At 39.5% G+C, this 26,140-nt stretch overlaps 1 protein-coding gene across 7 annotated transcripts in view; it reads left to right on the forward strand.

The window, feature by feature from the left end:
* The window catches only part of myo9aa (myosin IXAa), a 256,934-nt gene that overhangs the window by 46,002 nt on the left and 184,792 nt on the right, over positions 1-26,140 (forward strand). For all 7 annotated transcript variants that reach the window (XM_061974888.2, XM_061974889.2, XM_061974893.2 and 4 more), the window contains exon 2: positions 19,818-20,775. In XM_061974888.2, coding sequence (XP_061830872.2) covers positions 19,900-20,775 — 876 coding nt within the window. In that variant the 5' untranslated portion in view covers positions 19,818-19,899. The remainder of the gene's footprint in view (positions 1-19,817; positions 20,776-26,140) is intronic.

Here is a 26,140-nt window from a genome sequence, read left to right on the forward strand (position 1 = left end):
CAGTCAGATAGGTCAGTCAAACTTTAATAATATATTAAAAACCAGCGTTCTAACAACTCTGTCCCAAAATGTACGCAAATGTGCAATCACAAACATAGTAAAATTCAAAATAGTGCAGAGCAATAGCAACATAATGTTGCTCGAACGTTAATGTCACAACACACAAAATAAACATAGCGCTCACTTTCTGAAGTTATTCTTCATTCGTAAATCCTTCGAATTCTTCGTCTTCGGTGTCCGAATTGAAAAGTTGGGCAAATGTGGGATCCAAAATGGCCGTTTCCGTCTCGTCGAAGTCATCGGAGTCAGTGTCACTGTTGTCCAGCAGTTCTGTGAATCCTGCCTTCCGGAAAGCTCGGACCACAGTTGTGACCGAAATATCTGCCCAGGCATTTACGATCCACTGGCAGATGTTGGCAGATGTTGGCGTATGTCGTCCGGCGCTGTCTGCCTGTCTTAGTGAAGGTGTGTTCGCCTTCGGTCATCCATTGTTCCCACGCAGTTAGCAGTCTAGCTTCGAATGCCCTGTTGACACCAATATCTAGCGGCTGGAGGTCTTTTGTCAATCCACCCGGAATGACGGCGAGTATTGAATTAAGCGCGTAAGCGTGTCTCTTAATGTGATGTTATGAGCTAGCAAATATAACAACTACACTACCCAGCATGCAACGATAGTGACGAGCATGCGCGGTAGCCCTGAGAAGCGTTGTTGTATGTGCTGGCAGTTAGAATGTGGTTATGAGCACGCTGTGAGTAAACGTTGAGAACTCAGTTAACACGCCTCGTCTGCATTATTTATAATTAGACAGACAACACACTTAATAGGAGCCATTTTGGGGTCTTTACATAAACACACAAATGGAAATGAAACGTCACATATCCCAGCATGCACTGCGCGCTTCTTCTTCTTCCGGGGCGGGTGGTTGCTTACAGTAGAAGAAGAAGCGCTTCCTGTTCTATGGGGGCGGGTGCTTACCTTGGCGGTTGCTTGCGTAGAAGAAGAAGCGCTTCCTGTTCTACCGGGAAAAAAGATGGCGGCTGTTTACCGAAGTTGCGAGACCGAAACTTTATGAAAATGAATCTTAATATTTATCCATATATAAAGCGCACCGGGTTAAAAGCCGCACTGTCAGCTTTTGAGTAAATTTGTGGTTTTTAGGTGCGGCTAATGGTGCGGAAAATACGGTAGTGCATTTTTTGACTTATTTGCTTAATCCATTCCATAATTTAACTCCACATACTGATATGCTAAAGGTATTAAGTGTTGCACATGCATCCAAAAGTTTTAAGTTAGATTTTTTTAAAGTTTTTTCAGTTTTTTTTCAAGTTTAGATTTTTCTCTTTTTTTCCTCTTTTGTTGAGAACACTTTGGAAAAAAAAATGCCCCTCTTAAAAAGAGTAGAACAAAATTAATACAAGTTATTTTTGCTTATAATGAACAAAAACAACTGCCAATGGAACAAGTCAAAATTATCTTGGAAACATTTATTGACATAGGACATTATAGTTAAGCTTTAAAAACTTAAAAGGATCTTGAAATGAGCAATTCAAACTTATCATTAGCTATATTTACTAGTATTGTGAAGTTTTGTGTCTTATAACAAACTTGTAATGCTTAAACTTAAATCTATTGCCTGAAAACAAGTTATGTCTCATTGAAAAAATACCCTTCAGGGGATTGTGACTTGTATTAGGTTTATTTAAATATTTTGACTAGAAACTCGAGATATATACTTGGTGTGATTGTGCGTTTTCCCCAGTGTACGTTCCTCCACAGTGTGAAGTTGCTTCTAAATCACTAATCATTGCCTCCATGGCAACAAATAAACTAAGTTTCCTACAAGTTTCATCACTGTGAACCCAATTAGTGGAAGACAGCCCTTGTGATAGGCAATATTCTTTGAATTAATCATTTGTCCACCTGCTGCCAAATTTGAGATATATTTCAGTTTTGGATTGCTGCTTCCAGTTTCCTCTGCACAACATCTACAGAGCATTCACCTCACTATCCATCCACTTGTTTATTTTTTTCTGAAATTAAATTTTGTAGCACAATGTAAATATATTAAATAAACAAACAGTATTGCGTACGCATTGAGCTGTAGACTTTTTAAAACTTGGCTAGTGAAATTAAAAGCTCAAAACCGTCATCGAATCAGATATGTTTAGCACCTTGCTTTAATGTTGTTGTTGTTATTTTGTAGAAACTTGAAAGGTACTACCTTTTAAGAAGGGCCAAAAGTCGTCCAAAAAATGGCCAAGAACTTAACTTTGGCCACAGTTTTCGCCGTCCAAACGTGGATGGTTACTTCCTGGAACAGTGTCTTAAGACTTTTGCACAGTACAGTAATATAACCAAATATTTAATTTACAATTCCTTTTGAAAAATTGTATGTAAAGCATTTGAAGCTCAGTCAAGAAACGAGCTGAATGTTCTTCAGACCCCTATGAATCTATATCTTAGAAATACTTCCTGTTAACATCTTAGTCTGCGCTTCGGTCTACCCCAGACCACCATAGAACTTTCCTCCAGAAGGTCTTATCTTTGTCCATGTGATGTCAGATGAAACAAAAATTGAGCTGTTTGGCCACAATACCCAGCAATATGTTTGGAGGAGAAAAGGTGAGGCCTTTAATCCCAGGAACACCACTCCTACCGTCAAGCACGGTGGTGGTAGTATTATGCTCTGGGCCTGTTTTGTTGCCAATGGAACTGGTGCTTTACAGAGCGTAAATGGGACAATGAAAAAGGAGGATTACCTCCAAATTCTTCAGGACAACCTAATGTCATCAGCCCGAAGGTTGGGTTTTGGGCGCAGTTGGGTGTTCCAAAAGGACAATGACCCCAAACACATGTCAAAAGTGGTAAAGGAATGGCTAAATCAGGCTAGAATTAAGGTTTTAGAATGGCCTTCCCAAAGTCCTGACTTAAAGGTGTGGACAGTGCTGAAGAAACAAGTCCATGTCAGAAAACTAACACATTTAGCTGAACTGCAACAATTTTGTCAAGAGGAGTGGTCAAAAATTCAACCAGAAGCTTGTGGATGGCTACCAAAAGTGCCTTATTGCAGTGAAACTTGCCAAGGGACATGTAAGCAAATATTAACATTGCTGTATGTATACTTTTGACCCAGCAGATTTGGTCACATTTTCAGTAGACCCATAATAAATTCATAAAAGAACCAAACTTCATGAATGTTTTGTGACCAACAAGTATGTTCTCCAATCACTCTATCACAAAAAAATAAGAGTTGTAGAAATTATTGGAAACTCAAGACAGCCATGACATTATGTTCTTTACAAGTGTATGTAAACTTTTGACCACGACTGTACATACAGTAGTTTGTGAACCTTTTTTTTTTTTTTAGATCTTAGTGTAGCTCCATATGTGAATTAAATCCTATTCTCAATGTCACAGCTCTAAATATACAGTTGGTTTTGTGAGTTTATGAACTGTACGCGTTTCATATCTAAGTACTATTTCCTCTGCTTGTAGCAGTGGGGGGCTTAGGTATGATGTTTTAAGAGAGTGGAACTATTAAAATAGAGGGGAGTGTGTGTACACTACATGTAGTAAACAGTATGCTTCAAATCATTGAGGCTATATTGGCCCTAGCTCAGTTGTTCTTAACCTTGTTGGAGGTACCGAACCCCACCAGTTTCATATGCACATTCACCGAACCCTTCTTTAGTGAAAAATAAAATGTTATTTTTTTTCAAATTCAAGACAAAGTTATATGTTTTTGGTAACACTTGGAGGGAACATATTCTAAGTAACAAATACTTAATTTAGAGTTTTTTGGTTAGGGTTAGGGTTAGGGCCAGGGTTTGAAGGTTAGGGATATAATAAGGCCAGTCCGAATAAGGCATTAATAAGTACTTAATAATGACTAGTTAAGAGCCAATATGTTACTACTTTGCATGTTAATAAGCAACTAATTAATGTTGAATATGTTCCCCATACTAAAGTGTTACCATGTTTTTTTACTGGTGCACAAAATGAACCGTACATGAACATCACCTTGTTCAAACAACAAAACCAACACAGTGCATAAACTCACAACAAATTACACACCTGCAAATCAGTCTGACTTCTGCTGTTGCCGTATCTGTAATACCCCGATAGGGAGAAGTTTTTATTTACACGATGAGTCGGGTGTGTCTTGACCTCCGCAGAACCCCTGAGCCGACTCACCGAACCCCTAGGGTTCGATCGAACCCAGGTTAAGAATCACTGGTCTAGCTGCTTCTGATTAATGCACGGCCATAATTAGCTCCATATTACATAATACATGCACGTAAAGAAATCTAAAGACACACGTTTATGTCAGCAAAAGTTACAACTTTACCTAAAATATTCTCAATTTTCTTTGATAAATATTTGTTGTTTATGTTAAAATAATTACCATTAGATGCAAGTTGTTCTTCTTTTTTGTAAAATATTTTTTACTACAGTGTAGTGTTCAAACGGTACAAAAACATTTGAGAGTAGCAGAAAAAGCCTAGAGACTCCCATTTGGGCTCCCACATTGTTGTGCAACATGCATGCTCCCTGTGGTTTGGCAAGCAAGATCCACCGCAGCCTTACATTACAACACAGTCTGACACGCACACACGTTATAGAAAATGCCTAGACGTGATCCTTCGGTGGGCTTTTGCCATTGATGTTTAACTTGTAGGGAGGAAACCTTCAAATTGAAATCTGTAATTGTGAGGACCACCAAAATTATTTTTGATCTCGTGATTTCTATTTCTGTAATCACAGCTGGATGAAGCATGACCAGTTCTTCAGCAAGAACCCACATTCAAACGACGGATGTAGCTTGCGATTGTGTCACACGCCTTTCATATGACACCATTCATTACGCATGCACCTCCTGATACCCTAGCCCGTCCAAAACCCTCAAATCTAGACTCCAAACATCCCAGAACAAGCTAGTCAGATTACTTCTAGACCTCCACCCCAGATCACACCTCACTCCTACCCACTTCTCCAAAGTGGGCTGGTTCAGGGTGGAGGACAGAGCAAAACAACTTGCACTGAGCCTTGTCTATAAAATCCGCTACACCTCCCTGATACCGAAGTACATGTCAAACTACTTCCTTAATGACCGCCATAACCACAACACCAGGGGGAGCTCCACTAACCACGTTAAACCCAGATTCCGATCTAACAATGGTCTTAACTCATTCTCTTTCTATGCCACATCAATGTGGAATGCACTCCTAACAGGTGTAAAAGAAAGGGCATCTCTATCCTCCTTCAAAACCGCACTAAAAGAACACCTCCAGGCAACTTCAACCCTAAACTAACACCCTCCCTTCCTCATCATACCTCCTCGGATTGTAAATAATCAAATGTAAACAATCAAATGTAGTCACTTTTTCTTATAATTTCTGATCTCTCTCTCTGTGTCCAATACTTGCTGTACATATCCTACCAAGTCAGACCTACACTGTTCCAATGTCAATTTCACTGATGATGCAATTGTTGATGACTGAAGTGTTGATTCCAACCAAACTTAACACCCCGGATTGTAAATAATGTAAATAATTCAATTTATATACTGTGATGATTATCTTGTGTGATGACTGTATTATGAAAATAGTATATATCTGTATCATGAATCAATGGACCTCGACTTAAACAAGTTGAAAAACTTATTCTGGTGTTACCATTTAGTGGTCAATTGTACGGAATATGTACTTCACTGTGCATTCTACTAATAAAAGTTTCAATCCATCAATCAATCAAAACCATAATACATATCCATTCCTAGGGCTGGGCGATATGGCTGACAACTGTATCACGATTTCAAGTATTTTATATTGGTCGATATCGATGACTATTGATTTTTTTTTTAATGACATATTGAAAATAAGGACCAGAAGAAAAATATTATAAACAACAACACATAACAGCAGTCACGTTTTCATCTACCGTAAAGCAGTTCGTCTGCCGTAAACAGCAATGTTGTGACACTCTTAAACAGGACAATACTGCCATCTACTGTACATGCATATGTGACAATAACATATACGTCTTTTAGAGAGTGCAGTGCACAACTGTGCACACAACAAGGAGACGAAGCAGAATGCATCATCAGAGAGGGTGTTCAGCATGGTTAGAAAAATAGTGACAGAGAGAATAGAACAAGGGTGGACAATTCAACCCTTAACTCAACAATGAGTAGATGAGTGTTATGTGTGTGTGAGTGTGTGTATATATGTGTAAATAAATGAACACTGAAATTCAAGTATTTCTCTTATTTATATATATATATATATATATATATATATATATATATATATATATATATATATATATATATATATATATACACCCCCAGCCCCCCACCACCACCTCCCGAAATCGGAGGTCTCAAGGTTGGCAAGTATGCGGTTGTAACATTTATTTGGGTCTGGTATTCTTATTTATGTATGGAAAGGAATTTATGTTAATGCGGTAGCTATTGTTTAAATATTATTAGACCAAATTGTTATTTTAAAGTAGCACATTTATTATTTTTAGTTATTTATTTTAGGTATACTGTCCTGCACTTAAGTTCCTACCTGTTGTTTCCATACATCTGAATAGGGAACGGTCAAGGTTTGAAAAGAAAAGAGGTGAGCGCGGCTAAGGACCAGGTCAGTTTTTAAAAATCCAAAAATCATCCACACTGCCAAGTGGCCTTGTGGTTAGAGTGTCCGCCCTGAGATCGGCAGGTTGTGAGTTCAAACCCCGGCCGAGTCATACCAAAGACTATAAAGATGGGACCCATTACCTCCCTGCTTGGCACTCAGCATCAAAGGTTGGAATTGGGTGTTAAATCACCAAAATGATTCCCGAGCGCAGCCACCTCTGCTGCTCACCGCTCCCCTCACCTCCCAGAGGGTGGAACACACTCAGTGTGTGTGTGACTATCAGTGGTACTTTAACTTTAATACCGTCAAGGTGACTTTTCCTGTTTTATCCACAATATGTTTGCTCACTGGAGCACTCAATTTTTACTCTCTCTTCTCACTCCATGCAGAGAATCAACAGTAATAAAGCAAAATGGCACAACACAACTTGATACTGACTGTTTGCGTGTCTCCCAGCGAGTGCCTTTGTTCATGCAATCAACCTGGCTTTGTAACTTACGGTTTCTTCCAACTAAAAAATATATTTTTATTGAATGCATTTTTTTTATATAGATTACATGTTTCGACCAAGCCCTATTGAATTCATACATTTAGGTGTGGGGCTTTACGATTCTTGGGGCTTGTAAAGCCTCGTATCTCAAAACAGATAAATTCCCCTGATAGCATCAACACCTAACTTTAACTTTAAAAAGCCTCAAAGCAGAAAAAAAAATCTTTGTTTGAAGTATGACTTCATGGCTTTCTTTACAGTGGAGGTTACTCATGCCAGAGGCAGTTCTGCTATGTTTTGGACAATGTTTCTTTCAAACAGATTTTAGGTCCGATTGCTTGAGTTTGACTCCTAGAGGCTATCTGCTCAGTTTGTGTAACTGGATCTGTGGGAATTTTAAGGGGTGTTTCCTCCATCTGAGCCAGATCTTCTTTGTCACTTCCTTAATTTCATAAACTTGGGAATTATTTCCATTTAATCGTTTTTTTTTTGCGCTCTCTATTGTGTGTGGTACCGTATTTGGACTGACCGGAATCAATAGTAAAATCAATAATTACATCCATGGTGTGTCACAATTTAGCAGGGATTATATACTGAGCTTTAGCCTGAGAAAAGGACGAGAAAAACAACATGATATGAATGATTTTAGATCACCTTTTTTAGCGATTGTCAGTCAAATGTCAGACAGAGCTTGTATTATGTGAAGATGTTTTTTAATGCAATGTAAAGCTCACCACAAAGGATTGTTGTTCTCTTTGTTTAAATGTATCATCTCAGACTGAAAAAAAATAAACTCAAGAGAAAAAAATGACAGTCACTTACGATTTACAGGTGAAATAATCTGACCTTCTCTAAACTGTTCAATGTTTCACTACTTCTTGCTGTTCTCTAAGCAGGAACTAAAAAAATTAATTCACAACAATGTTAGAGATGGGTATTGTTTACAATTTAACTACTGGTCGATCGTGGAGGGTGTGTCAATCGATCGCCAGCTAGGCATTAGAAAAATAGACCTAAAAATTAGCGATCATCAATCTTCACCAAGACGTCACTTTCGTCACTTGATTGACATTATTGACATAATAAAGGAAGAAAAAATGACCGACAGGAAGGCAAGCAACACTTTTTTTATTTCAACAGACTCTCGCGTCGTACCTGCCGTCAAAACTCTAAAGACCGACTGCTAGGGATGATGTTTGATAAGAAATTATCGAGTTCGAGCCTATTATTGAATCCTCTTATCGAAACGATTCCTTATCGATTCTCTTATCGAGTCCAGATAGGTTGTTGTATATGGAAAAAACCCCCACAATATTTGGTTTAACAAAAGCTCACTTTTATTATATAAGAAAAAAATAAAATCTAATAAATAAATAAATATTGACTGTTACCCCCCTAAAAAAATAAAATAACTGCTATTTGACATAACTGCTTTGACATGTTTGCACTTTATTTCTTTATTGAAAGAAAATTCTATGAAGAGAAAAGTTGTTTGCAAATGTGGTTACAATGCTAAAAAATGAAAAGTTAAAGCTAAAAAAAGAAATACACTTTATTGAGTTAACATTATTTCTTTATAGGGGGAAAGATGTGATTTTATGAGCTAGGGAATATAACAACTACACTACTACACTACCCAGCATGCAACGGGAGTGACGAGCATGCGCAGTAGCCCCGAAAAGTGTTGTTGCATGTCGCCACCCGGCAGCTAAGAATGAGGTTATGAGCACGCTGTGAAAGTAAACGTCAAGAACTGAGCCAACACGCCTCGTCTGCATTATTTATAATTAGACAGACAACACATATACAGTGTGATTTTGTTTTGTTTACAAGGAAAGAAAAACAAAAGTTAAAAAAGGGAGATCATGTCATATATGTTGTGTATATATATGTATGTGCTGCGGTTGCTTTAAGAACGTTGCGACAGCTGCCGTAAAGGAGGTGTGTTGCTAGCCTGGTTGCTATGTTTCCGGTTGGTCGTAAAAGTGTTGGTCATGTGTTTGTACCCGGCTCAAATCTCTCAGTAAAGTTATTAATTGGATTATACCTTTTTGTTTTGAACTTTATTACACCTTGGAGCGCTTTTTCCGGTCCATTGTTTTTCCTGCTTTCCCTATCTGCGCCTAATGACTGAGCTACGTGACGTCATTTCTTGTGATGTCTCAAAGGGTATTTCTGGTCGGGACGGGATTCGTTCCCAGGGATTCGAATAAAGAACCAACTCTTTTTCTTTACTATAGTGGTCTCGATAACGGGTACCGGTTCTCAAAAAGGGATTCGAGTCCGAGGACTGGGTTCTTTTCTTATCGAACAACCGGGAAAACCGGTTTCGAGTATCATCCCTACCGACTGCACAGTTCCTATCTTCACAATAAAAGCGCTGCTTCATCCTGCCTGCGCTAACAAAATAAGGGTCTCAGAAAGCTGGTGTGCACAGGCTTGCAAGCTACGGAGTTTGCCGCAAATTTATTTATTGTAAACTGTATAAAAATCAGTATGGAACCTGGACAAATAAGATGCCAAAAACCAACCACTTTCATGTGGTATTGGACAGAAAGGAGGACTTTTTTTCTCCTCCATTGGAAAATGCGGACGTTATTAGCACTACTGTCTGATTCTAATCATATCAATCAATCATAGTCATCAGTATCAGGTAATACACCAACTTACAATATTGTTTTCATGAAATAAATGAATCTATATGTGTTAAACATCCTTGTATTATCATTAAACACCTTTAGCTTGTTAACAAAAAATGTCTCTATCATAAATAAATATAAATTATATATATGAATGAGGTAGATTCCCCTCGACTTGGTCAATTGAAAAGCTCGCCTGCAGAAAAAGTGTGGGCACCCCTGTTTTAACCGATACCAGGACCGAATCGGTTCTTTAAAACCAGTATCCTGAGCTTAAAGGGGAACTGCATTTTTGTTTTGGAATTTTGCCTATATTTCACAATCATTATGAAAGACAAGACAACACATGTGCTTAAAATTATCAAAATATGTAAATATTACATGTTATTATAAATGTGCCTGTTACTACATTACATATATATATATAATTTATATATATATATATATATATATATATATATATATATATATATATATATATATATATATATATATATATATATATATATACACACACACAGTGTGGTTATAAAACGATAATGCAGGAGTTTGAATGGTTTTAAGGGCTTTATAGACAAAATAGAGCGACTCTGATATGCTCCATTGTAAGCAGACTTTTGATCGCATTTATTTACTATTTAGAATGCATAAAAAAACATGTGTTCTTGTCTTACATTAGGATTATGAATGATAGGCAAATTTCCCAAAAAAGTGCAGTTCCCCTTTAAACTGTGCCTAAACCAGTATTTAAAAAAAAAAGAAAAAGGTATGCATGCACATTTTTTGAGATGTAAGTTTAATGGAATTTTGTGACATTCAACTAAAACAGGTTCGTAATTTACTTGATTTATAAAGGCTCCAGCACCCCCCGCGACCCCGAAAGGGACAAGCGGTAGAAAATGGATGAATGGATATATAGATACTATGATAATTAAGTAATACATTTAAAAATAAGAAATAAAACCCATAACAAATTGTAATATTTATTGCAGCAATACATCTGATAAAGAACTTGCTTGGGTTGTAATGTTGATTGGCTAGCTCTGTGGCGCCAGTAGTGTTATGAGGGCTGCTGTTGGCACGTTAAAGTAGGAATGAAAAGTTTAAAAAGAACTCGTACTTTGTGTCCTTCTGTCTGGATGTTACATTACTTACAAGACGTTAGTTGCAAAATATCCCCGCCAAGCACATGTTGCAGGGGGCTCCGTCTGCATTCACTTAGCACCGGAACGATACATTGATAGCTCCTTCTTTTTTCGGTCTGGTTACTACCGTTTACGTTGGCACCAGTGCCATTATGGAACAAGGTTTTGGTACCCATCCATAGTGTTCAACAGTACATTACCAAACATCTCTGACAATCAAAGCATGATCGTTACAATACACATTTAGTGTGGAGTGTAGCGCCTCCTCTGAATGCAAATGCTCCTACAGCAGGAATACATATTCTGTAATCCTACAAAATACAAAATCTAGCAAGACACCAACGCACTGCAGGTAATGTTTTTTATTGTTATTAAAAGCGTGTTTATGTCTATCTTCAAAAAAGCATAATGTTTAAAAGACATTAAAACAAACTAATTGTCCAGTGATGGACATTTAGAAAATGTAATTTCGTTTTGCTTTTTAAGTGCAATGACAATAAAATGCCATCCTATCTTAGTATTAACAACTTGAAAATGATCTGTCTAGGGCAGGCCTGGGCAAATATTTTGGGGGGGCCAAATTTAGAGAAAAAAATGTGTCTGGGGGCCGGTATATCTGATTTTTAGGAACACTAATACAACACCTCACAATAATGTCTGATTGAATGCTAAACATGTTATGACAGACCGCCTTAAAAAACGGAATGGAATTTTAAGGTTTTTTTTTACTGAATGAGACACCTAGAATGTACATGAAAATAAAGAATGTGGGATTTACAATATACAGCACGGTGGAAGAGGGGTTAGTGCGTCTGCCTCACAATACGAAGGTGCTGAGTAGTCTGGAGTTCAATCCCAGGCTCGGGATCTTTCTGTGTGGAGTTTGCATGTTCTCCCCGTGACTGCGTGGGTTCCCTCCGGGTACTCCGGCTTCCTCCCACCTCTAAAGACATGCACCTGGGGATAGGTTGATTGGCAACACTAAATTGGCCCTCGTGTGTGAATGTGAGTGTGAATGTTGTCTGTCTATCTGTGTTGGCCCTGCGATGAGATGGCGACTTGTCCAGGGTGTACCCCGCCTTCCGCCCGATTGTAGCTGAGATAGGCTACAGCGCCCCCCGCAACCCCGAAGGGAATACGCGGTAGAAAATGGATGAATGGATGGATGGATTTACAATATTAACTATGAACGATAAAACACTAAATATTGACAACATATGAACGTCACACCCCCTCTCAATCGACATATTTTACAATCAAGCGAAACGCAACAGCGAAATATGAACGCGAAGGGTAAAATAACCCCATCACCAACTGATATATCTGATGTATCACTAAGCTTTAGAACTTTGTTGTAAAAATCTCCTTCCACGTCAGTCTCTGACACCCGCATTTCAGGCTGGCCGCTCTGGAAACACTCTGTGGAAATGCTCCCCACCCACAGTGCTTGGTGCCTCGTCTGAGCTGCCGTGACTTAGATTACCATAGTAACTAATTAGATTACCATAGTAACTAGTATATCATGCAAAAGCACAGATTCCAACCATTGAAATACTTTGTATAGTTCAAGACTTATGGTAATTTGAAAACATCACTGCACATCGTAATGACATCTACAGTTTCCATCTTAAAGATCTAGGAAAATTATTTGAGAATGTTCGGCTGGCCAGATTGAAAAGTTTAATGGGCCAAATGCGACCCCCGGCCTTAATTTGCCCAGGTCTAGTCTAGGGTACACTTATTAATAATGAAATATTATATCTATCTGTGATTATTTTGCAATTAATTTTCACGTAACTATGAACGAACTGGGATTAATTGCAATTAAATATATTAATTGTTTAACAGCCCCAGTTGGAACGTAAACAAAGGTAGGCAACTGTAACTCGCGGCAACACTCGGACAACGCTGACATACTTCAACCAGTGGCCAGTAAAGTCAGGCCTTCAAATTAAAAGCACACCTGTAAAAAAACAACAACAAAATGTGTAAAATGCCAGGAGATGGAACACGGACCACGGACGTGAGGCCTGTAAACCGATAAAGTGTGTTCTTGTAAAGGACACAGAAATGTTAAATCAGGCAACAGTATGTTTTCTTGTCTTGCTATATGGGATGTAACAATAAACGGTAATATTGCTAACCACTGTAAAACTCCAGACTGTTAATACTGCTGTTATAAATTAAAGTTATCAAAAACTGTGATTGATAAGCGCAATTTGATAAACTCACAGTGACAGACGCCAGCTCGCTAGCTTAAATGCTAACATGAAAACAAGAGACATTAATGCGTTTCACTATTCAGAAACAACATACCCCAATCTAAATTTATATACACTGCTGTCTGAGCAACAAAGATATATGGTTGTGCACAACTTTTAGGTTTAACTTGTGATCGTTCTAGACTCAGTGGAATTCGAGACGGAGGTGTTTTTACAGTGCGTTCAAACAGATAAAATACTAAGACTAAAACACTATAAGTGACGCACAAGATACACAAAACATGCAAAATAGTTGATTTTCTGACAGTGTCTATTTATTTATTTTAGTTATTTAAAAAAAACTTAGTCAAAAGGTTTCAGTGTGTGTATATGTACTTTTTGAGCACTTTCGACAATACCACTATAATAATAGCTGGGATAATTTTGGTCACCATAACCATGATGTAACATGTTTATATCGTTACATCCCTAACAGTGACTCACTGAGATGGGAATCCCTCCTGGTTGTAAAATGGAGACCCAACTCCCAACTAATATAAAAGCTCCGACACTAATGACCTAAAGTGACCACATATAGTTAAAAAGAACCCTGTACAAATTGATAACAAATTGGTAACAAAATGTTATTTATAAAAAATAGGCACCAAAACATCACAACATTGCACAACTTTTTGAAAAAGCTGCAGCGAAATCAGGCATTTTAGTCTGTGACAATCATTAAAAAAAGCCTGAGAAATCCTATAAAGGACTGTAATACGGTACTGTATCTACTGGTTTTATTAATAACTATAAAAGAATGATCAGACTCAGAATCAGGTTTATTTGGCCAAGTATACTTGCATATACAAGGAATTTGTCTTCGGCAGTTGTTAGCTCTCTAAACATACAACAAATAGACAAGTATACAATCACTAAACAAGCAAGTACTCTAGGTGCATACTTTACAGCAGGGGTCGGGAACCTTTTTGGCTGAGAGAGCCGTGAAAGCCAGATATTTTAAAATGTATTTCCGTGAGAGCTATATAATATTTTAACACTGAATACAACTAAATGCGTGCATTATTAAGTAAGACCAACATTTTTAGAGTATAATAAGTATTTTATTCTTTTTAATAGCATTGTTATTCTGAAGGTAACCAATAATAAATAAAATACTTCTTACCATTATTGCGACTTCTGGTGCTGCATGGTTTTGCTGATGGCTTTGTAGTCTGGTTGATACGTGGTTATTTTTAACACTGTGATTACCAGCGGAATTATTCATTACTTATCGTTTTAAACAATGTCAGCTAAGATTTATCTGAGAGCCAGTTGCAGTCATCAAAAGAGCCACATCTGGCTCTCGAGCCATAGGTCTCCTACCCCTGCTTTACAGCAAGACATATATACCAGTCACCTATCAACATTATATACAAGTAAGACTATACTAGATTGGTGCAAAGTACAAATATATTGATTATTTTATGCAGTATATGACTATGTCTGTGTTCCGCATGTGCATACACTACTAGTTGTCTGGATCACTTTTTTTTTCTCCCACAAACTAGCAATAAGTCACATTGATTATGTTTTTGAATAATTATTGTGACTGAATTTTACATTGAAAATGCATTTATCTACCATAAGACTATTCAGTTTGAGGACTATGTCTTCCAGACATGTCTTAAATTCACAGTAGAATACTCGCGTAAAGTTGTTTTTAAAATGGTGTGCAGTGATTATCTACCATAAGACCATTCAGTTTGAGGACTATGTCTTCCAGAATTGTCTTAAATTCACGGTAGAATACTCGCATACAGTAAGTCGTTTTTAAAAAGTGTGCAGTGATTATCTACCATAAGACTATTCAGTTTGAGGACTATGTCTTCCAGACATGTCTTAAATTCAAAGTAGAATACTCGCATACAGTAAGTTGTTTTTAAAAGGTGTGCAGTGATTATCTACCATAAGACCATTCAGTTTGAGGACTTTGTCTTCCAGAATTGTCTTAGATTCACTGAAAAAAAAAAACTCAAGCGAGTACAGTAAGTCGTTTTTAAAAAGTGTGCAGTGATTATCTACCATAAGACTATTCAGTTTGAGTACTATGTCTTCCAGACTTGTCTTAAATTCACAGTAGAATACTCGCGTACAGTACGGTAAGTTGTTTTTAAAAGGTGTGCAGTGATTATCTACCATAAGACCATTCAGTTTGAGGACTATGTCTTCCAGAATTGTCTTAAATTCACAGTAGAATACTCGCGTACAGTAAGTTGTTTTTAAAAAGTGTGCAGTGATTATCTACCATAAGACTATTCAGTTTGAGGACTATGTCTTCCAGAATTGTCTTAAATTCACAGTAGAATACTCGCGTACAGTAAGTTGTTTTTAAAAAGTTTGCAGTGATTATCTACCATAAGACTATTCAGTTTGAGGACTATGTCTTCCAGACATGTCTTAAATTCACAGTAGAATACTCACGTACAGTAAGTTGTTTTTAAAAGGTGTGCAGTGATTATCTACCATAAGACCATTCAGTTTGAGGACTATGTCTTCCAGAATTGTCTTAAATTCACAGTAGAATACTCGCATACAGTAAGTCGTTTTTAAAAAGTGTGCAGTGATTATCTACCATAAGACTATTCAGTTTGAGGACTATGTCTTCCAGACATGTCTTAAATTCACAGTAGAATACTCACGTACAGTAAGTCGTTTTTAAAAAGTGTGCAGTGATTATCTACCATAAGACCATTCAGTTTGAGGACTATGTCTTCCAGAATTGTCTTAAATTCACAGTAGAATACTCGCGTACAGTAAGTCGTTTTTAAAAAGTGTGCAGTGATTATCTACCATAAGACCATTCAGTTTGAGGAATATGTCTTCCAGAATTGTCTAAAATTCACAGTAGAATACTCACGTACAGTACAGTGATTGACAGGGGTCTTACTGAAGAAGATGCCCATTAGTAATTTTTTCTCAGGTGGTGGTTAACACAGAGGCTACCAGCATGACCACAAGCCTTAAGTACCAGGTAGAAGAATCACAGATTACATTGCCAAACATCTTTGACAATCAAACCATGATTGTAACAATCCCCATTTTGGGTTCTAAATGCGTGAAACTGGAATCTAAACAGGATGTAGCACCTCCTCTGAATGCAAGTGCTTCTACAGTAGGAATAGAAATGCCACAATCTGGCAGGTCATTTTTTTTATTGTCATTTTGTCGTTTTTAAAAGGTGTGCAGTGATTGATAGGGGTCTTGCTGAATAAGATGCCCATTAGTCAATTTTCCTCATGTGATGGTTAACACAGAGACTGCCAGCATGACCCCAAGCCTAACCCCACCCCCCATCCTTTAAGCACCAAACTGACCATCTGTTCCAGGCGGCACACGGGCACACTTGCCCTTCAGGTTATAGCTACATGGATTCTGTCTTGTACCTGCAGATAGATTGAGCGTTGCTTTTAATGTGAGGCTGGAAAAGATGCCGCTCAGGTTGCGTTCGTATGAGTCATGGCCATTTCGAAGTCGCAAAGGTGACAAACGACATGAGGTCAGACTAGGGACACCAGGAAATAACCCGCCATGGGGCAAGATTTTTATGGGCCACAATATTTGTACCCTGCATGACCCTGTTCCATTTCCTGTCTTCATTTTGTTGTTGTTGTTTTAAAGTCAATGGAAAGTGTGACAAACATCCTACTGAATGCATTTTAATAAGATGCCTGAGCTTTATTGATGTTAGTTTTAGGGGTTGTATAATCTGTAAGTATTTAACTAGCAACCTCTTATTTCAGTTGATACTGTTGAAAAGACATCCTGCCAAACGTCTGTTTTACATTTCAAGACTTTTACTGTTTTTTAAATGATGTGTCAATTTAAATTGATCATGATTACTTACCGGTATATGGAACATGTGTTTGTGCTTTAGTTGTGTAGTGTGCAGCAGAGTATTTTCTCTGAGGAAAGTTTTGAATGGCGTGATTGTGTGCTCGCTAAAAGAGGACGGCAGCTGCTCGTCTCGGTGTTTAGTGGAGCTTATGCATGCACTCGGGAGCGAGGATGTGTGTTAATGATAATCCTGTAGATCCTGATGACTTGTCGTTTATCCTCTATGAGTATGCATGCCGCGCTCCAGCAAAACCGTTTGGCTGGATGGCGCGTTACGTAATAGCTATGCAATCTTTCGGTCATAATCGGTCAAATTTCAGATTGTTGGTGGCTTAAAGGGGAACATTATCACAATTTCAGAAGGGTTAAAACCATTAAAAATCAGTTCCCAGTGGCTTACCGTATTTTCCGCACTATAAGGCGCACCTAAAAACCACAAATTTTCTCAAAAGCTGACAGTGCGCCTTATAATCCGGTACGCCTTATATATGGGTTAATATTAATATTAATTTTCATAAAGTTTCGGTCTCGCAACTACGGTAAACAGCCGCCATCTTTTTTCCCCGTAGAAGAAGAAGAAGCGCGCGGTGCATGCTGGGATATGTGACGTTTCATTTCCATTTGTGTGTTTATGTAAAGACCCCAAAATGGCTCCTATTAAGTGTGTTGTCTGTCTAATTATAAATAATGCAGACGAGGCGTGTTAACTGAGTTCTCAACGTTTACTCACAGCGTGCTCATAACCACATTCTAACTGCCAGCATACAACAACGCTTCTCAGGGCTACCGCGCATGCTCGTCACTATCGTTGCATGCTGGGTAGTGTAGTTGTTATATTTGCTAGCTCATAACATCACATTAAGAGACACGCTTACGCGCTTAATTCAATACTCGCCGTCATTCCGGGTGGATTGACAAAAGACCTCCAGCCGCTAGATATTGGTGTCAACAGGGCATTCGAAGCTAGACTGCTAACTGCCTGGGAACAGTGGATGACAGAAGGCGAACACACGTGACGTTCACCAAGACAGGGAGACAGCGCCAGACGACATACGCCACTATCTGCCAGTGGATCGTAAATGCCTGGGCAGATATTTCGGTCACAACTGTGGTCCGAGCTTTCCGGAAGGCAGGATTCACAGAACTGCTGGACAACAGCGACACTGACTCCGATTACTTCGACGAGACGGAGCCGGCCATTTTGGATCCCACATTCGCCCAACTTTTCAATTCGGACACCGAAGGAGAAGAATTCGAGGGATTTATGAATGAAGAATAACTTCAGAAAGTGAGCGTTATGTTTATTTTGTGTGTTGTGACATTAACGTTCGAGCAACATTATGTTGCTATTGCTCTGCACTATTTTGAATTTTACTATGTTTGTGATTGCACATTTGCGTACATTTTGGGAGTGAACAGAGTTGTTAGAACGCTGGTTTTTAATATATTATTAAAGTTTGACTGACCTATCTGACTGTTTTTTTGACATTCCTTTAGCGCAGTTAGATGCGGCTTACAACACGGGGCAGCTTATAGGTGGACAAAGTTTTGAAATATGCCGTTCATTGAAGGCGCGGCTTATAACCCAGGGCGCCTTATGGTGCGGAAAATACGGTATTTTATTTTTCGAATTTTTTTTCAAAATTTTACCCATCACGCAATATCCCTAAAAAAAGCTTCAAAGTGCCTGATTTTAACCATCGTTATATACACCCGTCCATTTTCCTGTGACGTCACACAGTGATGCCAATACAAACAAACATGGCGGAACGAACAGCAAGGTATAGCGACATTAGCTCGGATTCAGACTCTGATTTCAGCGGCTTAAGCGATTCAACAGATTACGCATGTATTGAAACGGATGGTTGTAGTGTGGAGGCAGGTAGCGAAAACGAAATTGAAGAAGAAACTGAAGCTATTGAGCCATATCGGTTTGAACCGTATGCAAGCGAAACCGACGAAAACGACATGACAGCCAGCGACACGGGAGAAAGCGAGTACGAATTCGGCGATCGCCTTCTAACCAACGATTGGTATGTGTTTGTTTGGCATTAAAGAAAACTAACAACTATGAACTAGGTTTACAGCATATGAAATACATTTGGCAACAACATGCACTTTGAGAGTGCAGACAGCCCATTTCAGGCGCGCTAAGAACATATATTTTTCCACGATTTCAGCACTCAGGTGTACCATACCGCGAGTAATGAATAAAGTTTTCATCAATTAATATATTCTGTAGACATACCCTCATCCGCTCTCTTTTCCTGAAAGCTGATCTGTCCAGTTTTGGAGTTGATGTCAGCATCTGCTTTGAGTGTCGCAGGATATCCACACATTCTTGCCATCTCTGTCGTAGCATAGCTTTCGTCGGTAAAGTGTGCGGAACAAACGACTGACCATTTCGTCGGCTTTCCCCACAGCCTCGTATTTTGAACAAATTTCGTCCAATTTCTTGCCACTTTCGCATCTTTGGGCCACTGGTGCAACTTGAATCCGTCCCTGTCCGTGTTGTTACACCCTCCGACAACACACCGACGAAAGTGAGAAAATGGCGGATTGCTTCCCGATGTGACGTCACAACGTGACGTCATCGTTCCGAGAGCGAATAATAAAAAGGCGTTTAATTCGCCAAAATTCACCCATTTAGAGTTCGGAAATCGGTTAAAAAAATATATGGTCTTTTTTCTGCAACATCAAGGTATATATTGACGCTTACATAGGTCTGGTGATAATGTTCCCCTTTAAGCGCTCTGTGTTTGCAGAAATGAAAGTTGTGACATGCTTCTTCTGTCTTTTACAGTGGTGATGTCTTGATGTCGGTGGCCTCTACAGCCCAGTGAAGGAGGTGCCTGACAGCTGCTAATGGGCACTCCTGCTCCGCCATGAGTGTTCGCGATGGCGTTGGCGGCATGGGCACTCTGGGACGGCGGCAGCGCTTTGAGGATTCAGATTTCACCGTGCGCGTCTACCCGGGCGCCCTGGCGGAAGGCACAATCTACTGCCCGATCAGTGCCCGAAAGACCACCTCAGCTGCTGAGACCATCGAACATGTCATCGATCGCCTCCGGCTGGACCGTACCAAGTGTTATGTCCTGGCAGAGGTGAAAGAGTTTGGTGGAGAAGAATGGATCCTCACCCCCAGCGACTGCCCTGTGCAGAGGATGCTGCTCTGGCCCCGTGTGGCTCTGGAGCATCGCTCGGCATCTGGAGGCGAGGATTACCGCTTCCTTTTACGGCTGAAGAACCTGGACGGTTCCATTCATTACGGTGGCAGCCTACAGATGTGGCTGCAGGTCACGGAGGAGCGCAGGCGCATGGTGGAACGTGGACTACTGCCGCAACCCGAATCCCAAGGTGACCACGCTGATCTATGCTGCCTGCCGGAGCTCAATGAGCGCTCGCTGCTGGACAACCTGCGCTCACGCTTCCGCCAGGAGAAAATCTACACCTACGTCGGGAGCATCCTCATCGTTATTAACCCCTTCAAGTTCCTGCCTATTTACAATCCCAAATATGTGAAGATGTATGACAATCACTCACTGGGAGACTTGGAGCCTCACATCTACGCAGTGGCTGATGTTGCTTACCATGCCATGCTGCAGAGACAGACGAATCAGTGCATTGTGATATCTGGGGAAAGTGGCTCTGGCAAGACGCAAAGCACAAACTTTCTTATCCATCATCTGACCGCTCTCAGCCAGAAAGGTTTTGCCAGTGGAGTGGAGCAGATAATCTTAGGTGCCGGGCCAGTGTTAGAGGTAAGCAAAAATTTAAGCATTCTAGCACATTAACGTTGCTACTGTAAATACTGATGTATTTGTTGTTTGACTGTCTTTTAATCAATAGACTTGCCTTAAACGGGACCTATGATGACTTTAATCTACATTTAAAATACTTTGTTGTGGTCTAGATCAGTGTTTTTCAACCTTTTTTGAGCCAAGGCACATTTTTTGCGTTGAAAAAATGCAAAGGCACACCACCAGCAGAAATCATTAAAAAAACGAAACTCAGTTGACAGTAAAAAGTCGTTGGCGCAATTGTTGGATATGACTTTAAAGCATAACCAAGCATGCATCACTATAGCTCTTGTCTCAAAGTAGGTGTACTGTCACCACCTGTCACACTTATTTGGACTTTTTTGCTGTTTTCCTCTGTGTAGTGTTTTACTTCTTGTCTTGCGCTCCTATTTTGGTGGTTTTTTCTCTTTATTTGGTATTTTCCTGTAGCAGTTTCATGTCTTCCTTTGAGCGATATTCCCCACATCTACTTTGTTTTAGCAATCAAGAATATTGCAGTAGTTTTTATCCTTTTTTGTGGGGACATTGTTGATTGTCATGTCATGTTCGGATGTACACTGTCTTTGCTCCACAGTAAGTCTTTGCTGTCGTCCAGCATTCTGTTTTTGTTTACTTTGTAGCCAGTTCAGTTTTAGTTTCGTTCTGCATAGCCTTCCCTAAGCTTCAATGCCTTTTCTTAGGGGTACCTTTTGTTTATTTTTGGTTTAAGCGTTAGACACCTTTTTTTTTACCTGCACACTGCCTCCTGCTGTTTCCCACATCTACAAAGCAATTAGCTGCCTGCTGCTACCTACTGATATGGAAGAGTATTACACGGTTACTCTGCCGAGCTCTAGACAGCACCGACACTCAACAACAACACATCATTTGCAGACTATAATTACTGCTTTGCAAAAAATATTTTTAACCCAAATAGGTGAAATTAAATAATCTCCCACGGCACACCAGACTGTATCTCACGGCACACTAGTGTGCCGCGGCACAGTGGTTGAAAAACCCTGGTCTAGATAATATGTATTGTATATGCTTTGGTGTAAATTTTGCATTCATTTTGCTCCACAGTCACTTTTAGAGCCCGTTTTGGTTTGAGTTTGTCTGCAAGATGTTCGATTCTGGAGGCGTTCCCAGATAGCAAATGAAACCGCGCCCCACCGTCTCCAAAAGTATCATATTTTAAAAATGTATACTGTTTAAATATATATCTAGAAGTCGTCAATGCTGTTTTTTTTTCCAGACTCCGTCGAAAATAAACTTCATAAACAATATATATATATTCACCCGGTCACGACATTAGGTACACCTGCACACCTGCAGATCGATTCACACTTTGCATTACGTCACAACGTAGCCAGACTTCCCGAACAGAGGCATCCAAAACTGCGTGCAAACTCATGCCAAAATGCATAAACTATGGAGTTATATTTGTGCCCTAATTTTGAGGTCGCAAAGGCAAATTTTGAGGACAGAAAAATATATTTTGCAAGCACAGACATTATATTCTGAAAATAAATTTAGCGAAAAATAAAAATGTTTCAGCGAAATTTTTTTTATTTTGTGCACAATAGAAGTGTTTGCATGTTTGCTATTATCTATATTAACACTCAATAATTACTACTTTCTGCACAGTCAGACCAATGCGATCTCTCGCACCCCTCTTTTCCTCTCTCTCAACTTCTCCCCTCTGCCCATTTAGCTTTTTTTTCTTCTACACTTGCTCAGATTTCTGCTGTGCGCTCGCATAAGTTTTGACAAGGGGTTATGTTTGGGACAATGGCAACTAATCAGAGAGCTGGACAAATGTACGCTTTGATTGGTTTCTTGGTCTCCAATTAGATCGAGATGCTACAGCTAATAGTTGCAAACTAAAAACATAGCAAAAAAAATTTGAAAAATTACTCCATTATAGTCATATAATGTTACCTATAAGGTTCATAAAAGCAAATTATTAAAACAAATTTAATTTGGCCTTAGTGCACCAAATCGTTCTTGTTCCTCATTCATTTGGACTATTAACCAAACGGCTTCAGAGAGCTGTGATTCTTGCTTGGCTGTTGTTTACAAGTGCTTCCGGGACAATGTAACAAGTGATCTAATTGGAGACCAAGCAGCCAATCAGAGCGTACATTTGTCCAGTTCTCTGATTGATTGCCTTTTTGACTCAAATTTAACACGATTCAAAACATGCGCGCGGGCACAGCAGAATTTGAGCAAGTGCAGAAAAAAAAGCTGAATGCACAGAGGTTAGAGGTTAAAGTTAAAAGTTAAAGTGCCAATGATTGTCACACACACACACACACACACTAGGTGCGGTGAAATTATCCCCTGCATTTGACCCATCCCTACAGGGGAGCAGTGAGCAGCAGCGGTGGCCGCGCCCGGGAATAATTTGGTGATTTTACCCCCCAATTCCAACCCTTGATGCTGAGTGTCAAGCAGGGAGGTAATGGGTTCCATTTTTATACTCTTTTATATGAATCGGCCGGGGTTTGAGCTCACAACTTACCGATCTCAGGGCGGACACTCTAACCACAAGGCCACTGAGCAGCCTTAGTGAGAGGAAGAGAGAGTGCATTGGTCTGACTGTGCAGAAAGCAGTAATCAAGTGTTAATGTTGATGATCGCAAACATGCAAGCACTTTTATAGTGCACAAAATACATTTTTATTCGCTCAAACATTTTTCTTTTTCGCTTGAAGCTAGTTTATTTTCTAAATATAATGTCTATGCTTGCAAAAATATGTTTCTGTCTTTGCGACCTCAAAATTAAGACACAAAAATAAAACTTCATCATAATGAAATTAACCTTGTGATTTGACTAGGGCTGCAACAACTAATCGATTAAATCGATTGGCGATTAATTTAGTCATCGATTCGTTGGATCTATGCTATGCGCATGCGCAGAGGCTACTTTTTTTTATTAAATTTTTTTTAATTTAAAACATTTTTTTTTTATAAACCTTTATTTATAAACTGCAACATTTACAAACAGCTGAGAAACAATAATCAAAATAAGTATGGTGCAAGTATGCTGGTTTTTTTCAATAAAATACTGGAAAGGATAGAAATGTAGTTTGTCTCTTTTATCCGATTATTAATCGATTAATCAAAGTAATAATTGGCAGATTAATAGATTATCAAATTACCGGTAGTTGTTAGTTGCAGCCCTAGATTTGACGCTTTGGCATTGTTTAAAGGCCTACTGAAATGCAATTTTCTTATTTAAACGGGGATAGCAGGTCCATTCTATGTGTCATACTTGATCATTTGGCGATATTGTCATATTTTTGCTGAAAGGATTTAGTAGAGAACATCGACGATAAAGTTCCCAACTTTTGGTCGCTGATAAAAAAGCCTTGCCTGTACCGGAAGTAGCAGACGATATGCGCGTGACGTCACAGGTTGTGGAGCTCCTCACATCCGCACATTGTTTACAATCATGGCCACCAGCAGCGAGAGCGATTCGGACCGAGAAAGCGACGATTTCCCCATTAATTTGAGCGATGATGAAAGATTTGGGGATGAGGAAAGTGAGAGTGAAGGACTAGAGGGCAGTGGGAGCGATTCAGATAGGGAAGATGCTGTGAGAGGCGGGTGGGACCTGATATTCAGCTGGGAATGACTAAAACAGTAAATAAACACAAGACATATATACAGTATACTCTATTAGCCACAACACAACCAGGCTTATATTTAATATGCCACAAATTAATCCCGCATAAAAAACACCTCCCCCCTCCCGTCCATATAACCCGCTAATACAACTCAAACACCTGCACAACACACTCAATCCCACAGCCCAAAGTACCGTTCACCTCCCCAAAGTTCATACAGCCCATATATTTCCCCAAAGTCCCCAAAGTTACGTACATGGCATGCACATAGCGGCACGCATGTACGGGCAAACGATCAAATGTTTGGAAGCCGCAGCTGCATGCGTACTCACGGTACCGCGTCTGCGTATCCAACTCAAAGTCCTCCTGGTAAGAGTCTCTGTTGTCCCAGTTCTCCACAGGCCAGTGGTAAAGCTTGACTGTCATCTTTCGGGAATGTAAACAATGAAACACCGGCTGTGTTATCCGGCACAACAGTCAGGGGTGCACTCTACGGCGGGGGTGCGTTATCAGGCACAACACCTGCCGCAATACACCGCTTCCCACCTACAGCTTTTTTCTTTGCTGTCTCCATTGTTCATTGAACAAATTGTAAAAGATTCACCAACACAGATGTCCAGAATACTGTGGAATTTTGCGATGAAAACAGACGACTTAATAGCTGGCCACCATGCTGTCCCAAAATGTCCTCTACAATCCGTGACGTCACGCGCAGACGTCATCATACCGAGACGTTTTCAGCAGGATATATTTCTCGCGAAATTTAAAATTGCACTTTCGTAAGCTAACCCGGCCGTATTGGCTTGTGTTGCAATGTTAAGATTTCATCATTGATACATAAACTATCAGACTGCGTGGTCGGTAGTAGTGGATTTCAGTAGGCCTTTAACACGAGTATCCAACATTGTAACATTTATAAGTCAGTAAAGACAAAATTAATCATAGGTCCTTTCAGACTTGTAAGGGTTTTTTCTTCTGCTTTCTCTAATGCTCTAATGTTATAAATGAATTTGGCCCAATAAAAACATGTCCTCTTTTCCATTTCTCTATTATTTTCCCATTGTGTAGTCAAGGGGCTTTGCTCTGAATTTCAGGGTTCAAGTGGATTTTGGATAGTTACACAACGCTCCTTATTCCCCACCTGCCTCTTGGCTCACTTGGTGCCAAATTGTGTGGACTCTTTACAGAGGTTTATTGCCCTCAAACCCAGCTGTGTGGGGATTATGCCGCGCACACAGGAGCTCTGTCTGCGGGCAACCGTAGGACTGTCAGTGGTTACACTAGTAGATTCTTGCTTTTGTGTCCACAGTACAGTGAAAGACTGTTTCAGGGTAAATGCCGTAGAGGCCCAGCCAAAGGCTGTAAAGGAAACTGGTTGTTTTTATATCTCTCAAAACATTCCACTCATATTCCTTTTCTTCTTGTCACTCGAACACACACCATTTGACATTTCTTGAAAGTTGTGCAACATCGTCTTGAACCGTATGCGCAATGGAAAGCAAATACCTGTTGCGTATCGTCAAAAGTGGGTTTCACTCTGTCACGTCACCTGACCACCGGCTGTACACACTTGATTTTGTTCCAAAGTGTTCTTCAAAATGCAGATATACCCTTGTCTTCAAAATGAGTGCGAGCAAGGACAGAAACAATTTCAAATATGTCCTCAGTATAATGTGGAAATAGTTGGTGTCCTGATGTCATTGCTGCTCTCTGCCT

Source organism: Nerophis lumbriciformis, linkage group LG15, assembly GCF_033978685.3.
Source record: "Nerophis lumbriciformis linkage group LG15, RoL_Nlum_v2.1, whole genome shotgun sequence".
NCBI lineage: Eukaryota > Metazoa > Chordata > Actinopteri > Syngnathiformes > Syngnathidae > Nerophis > Nerophis lumbriciformis.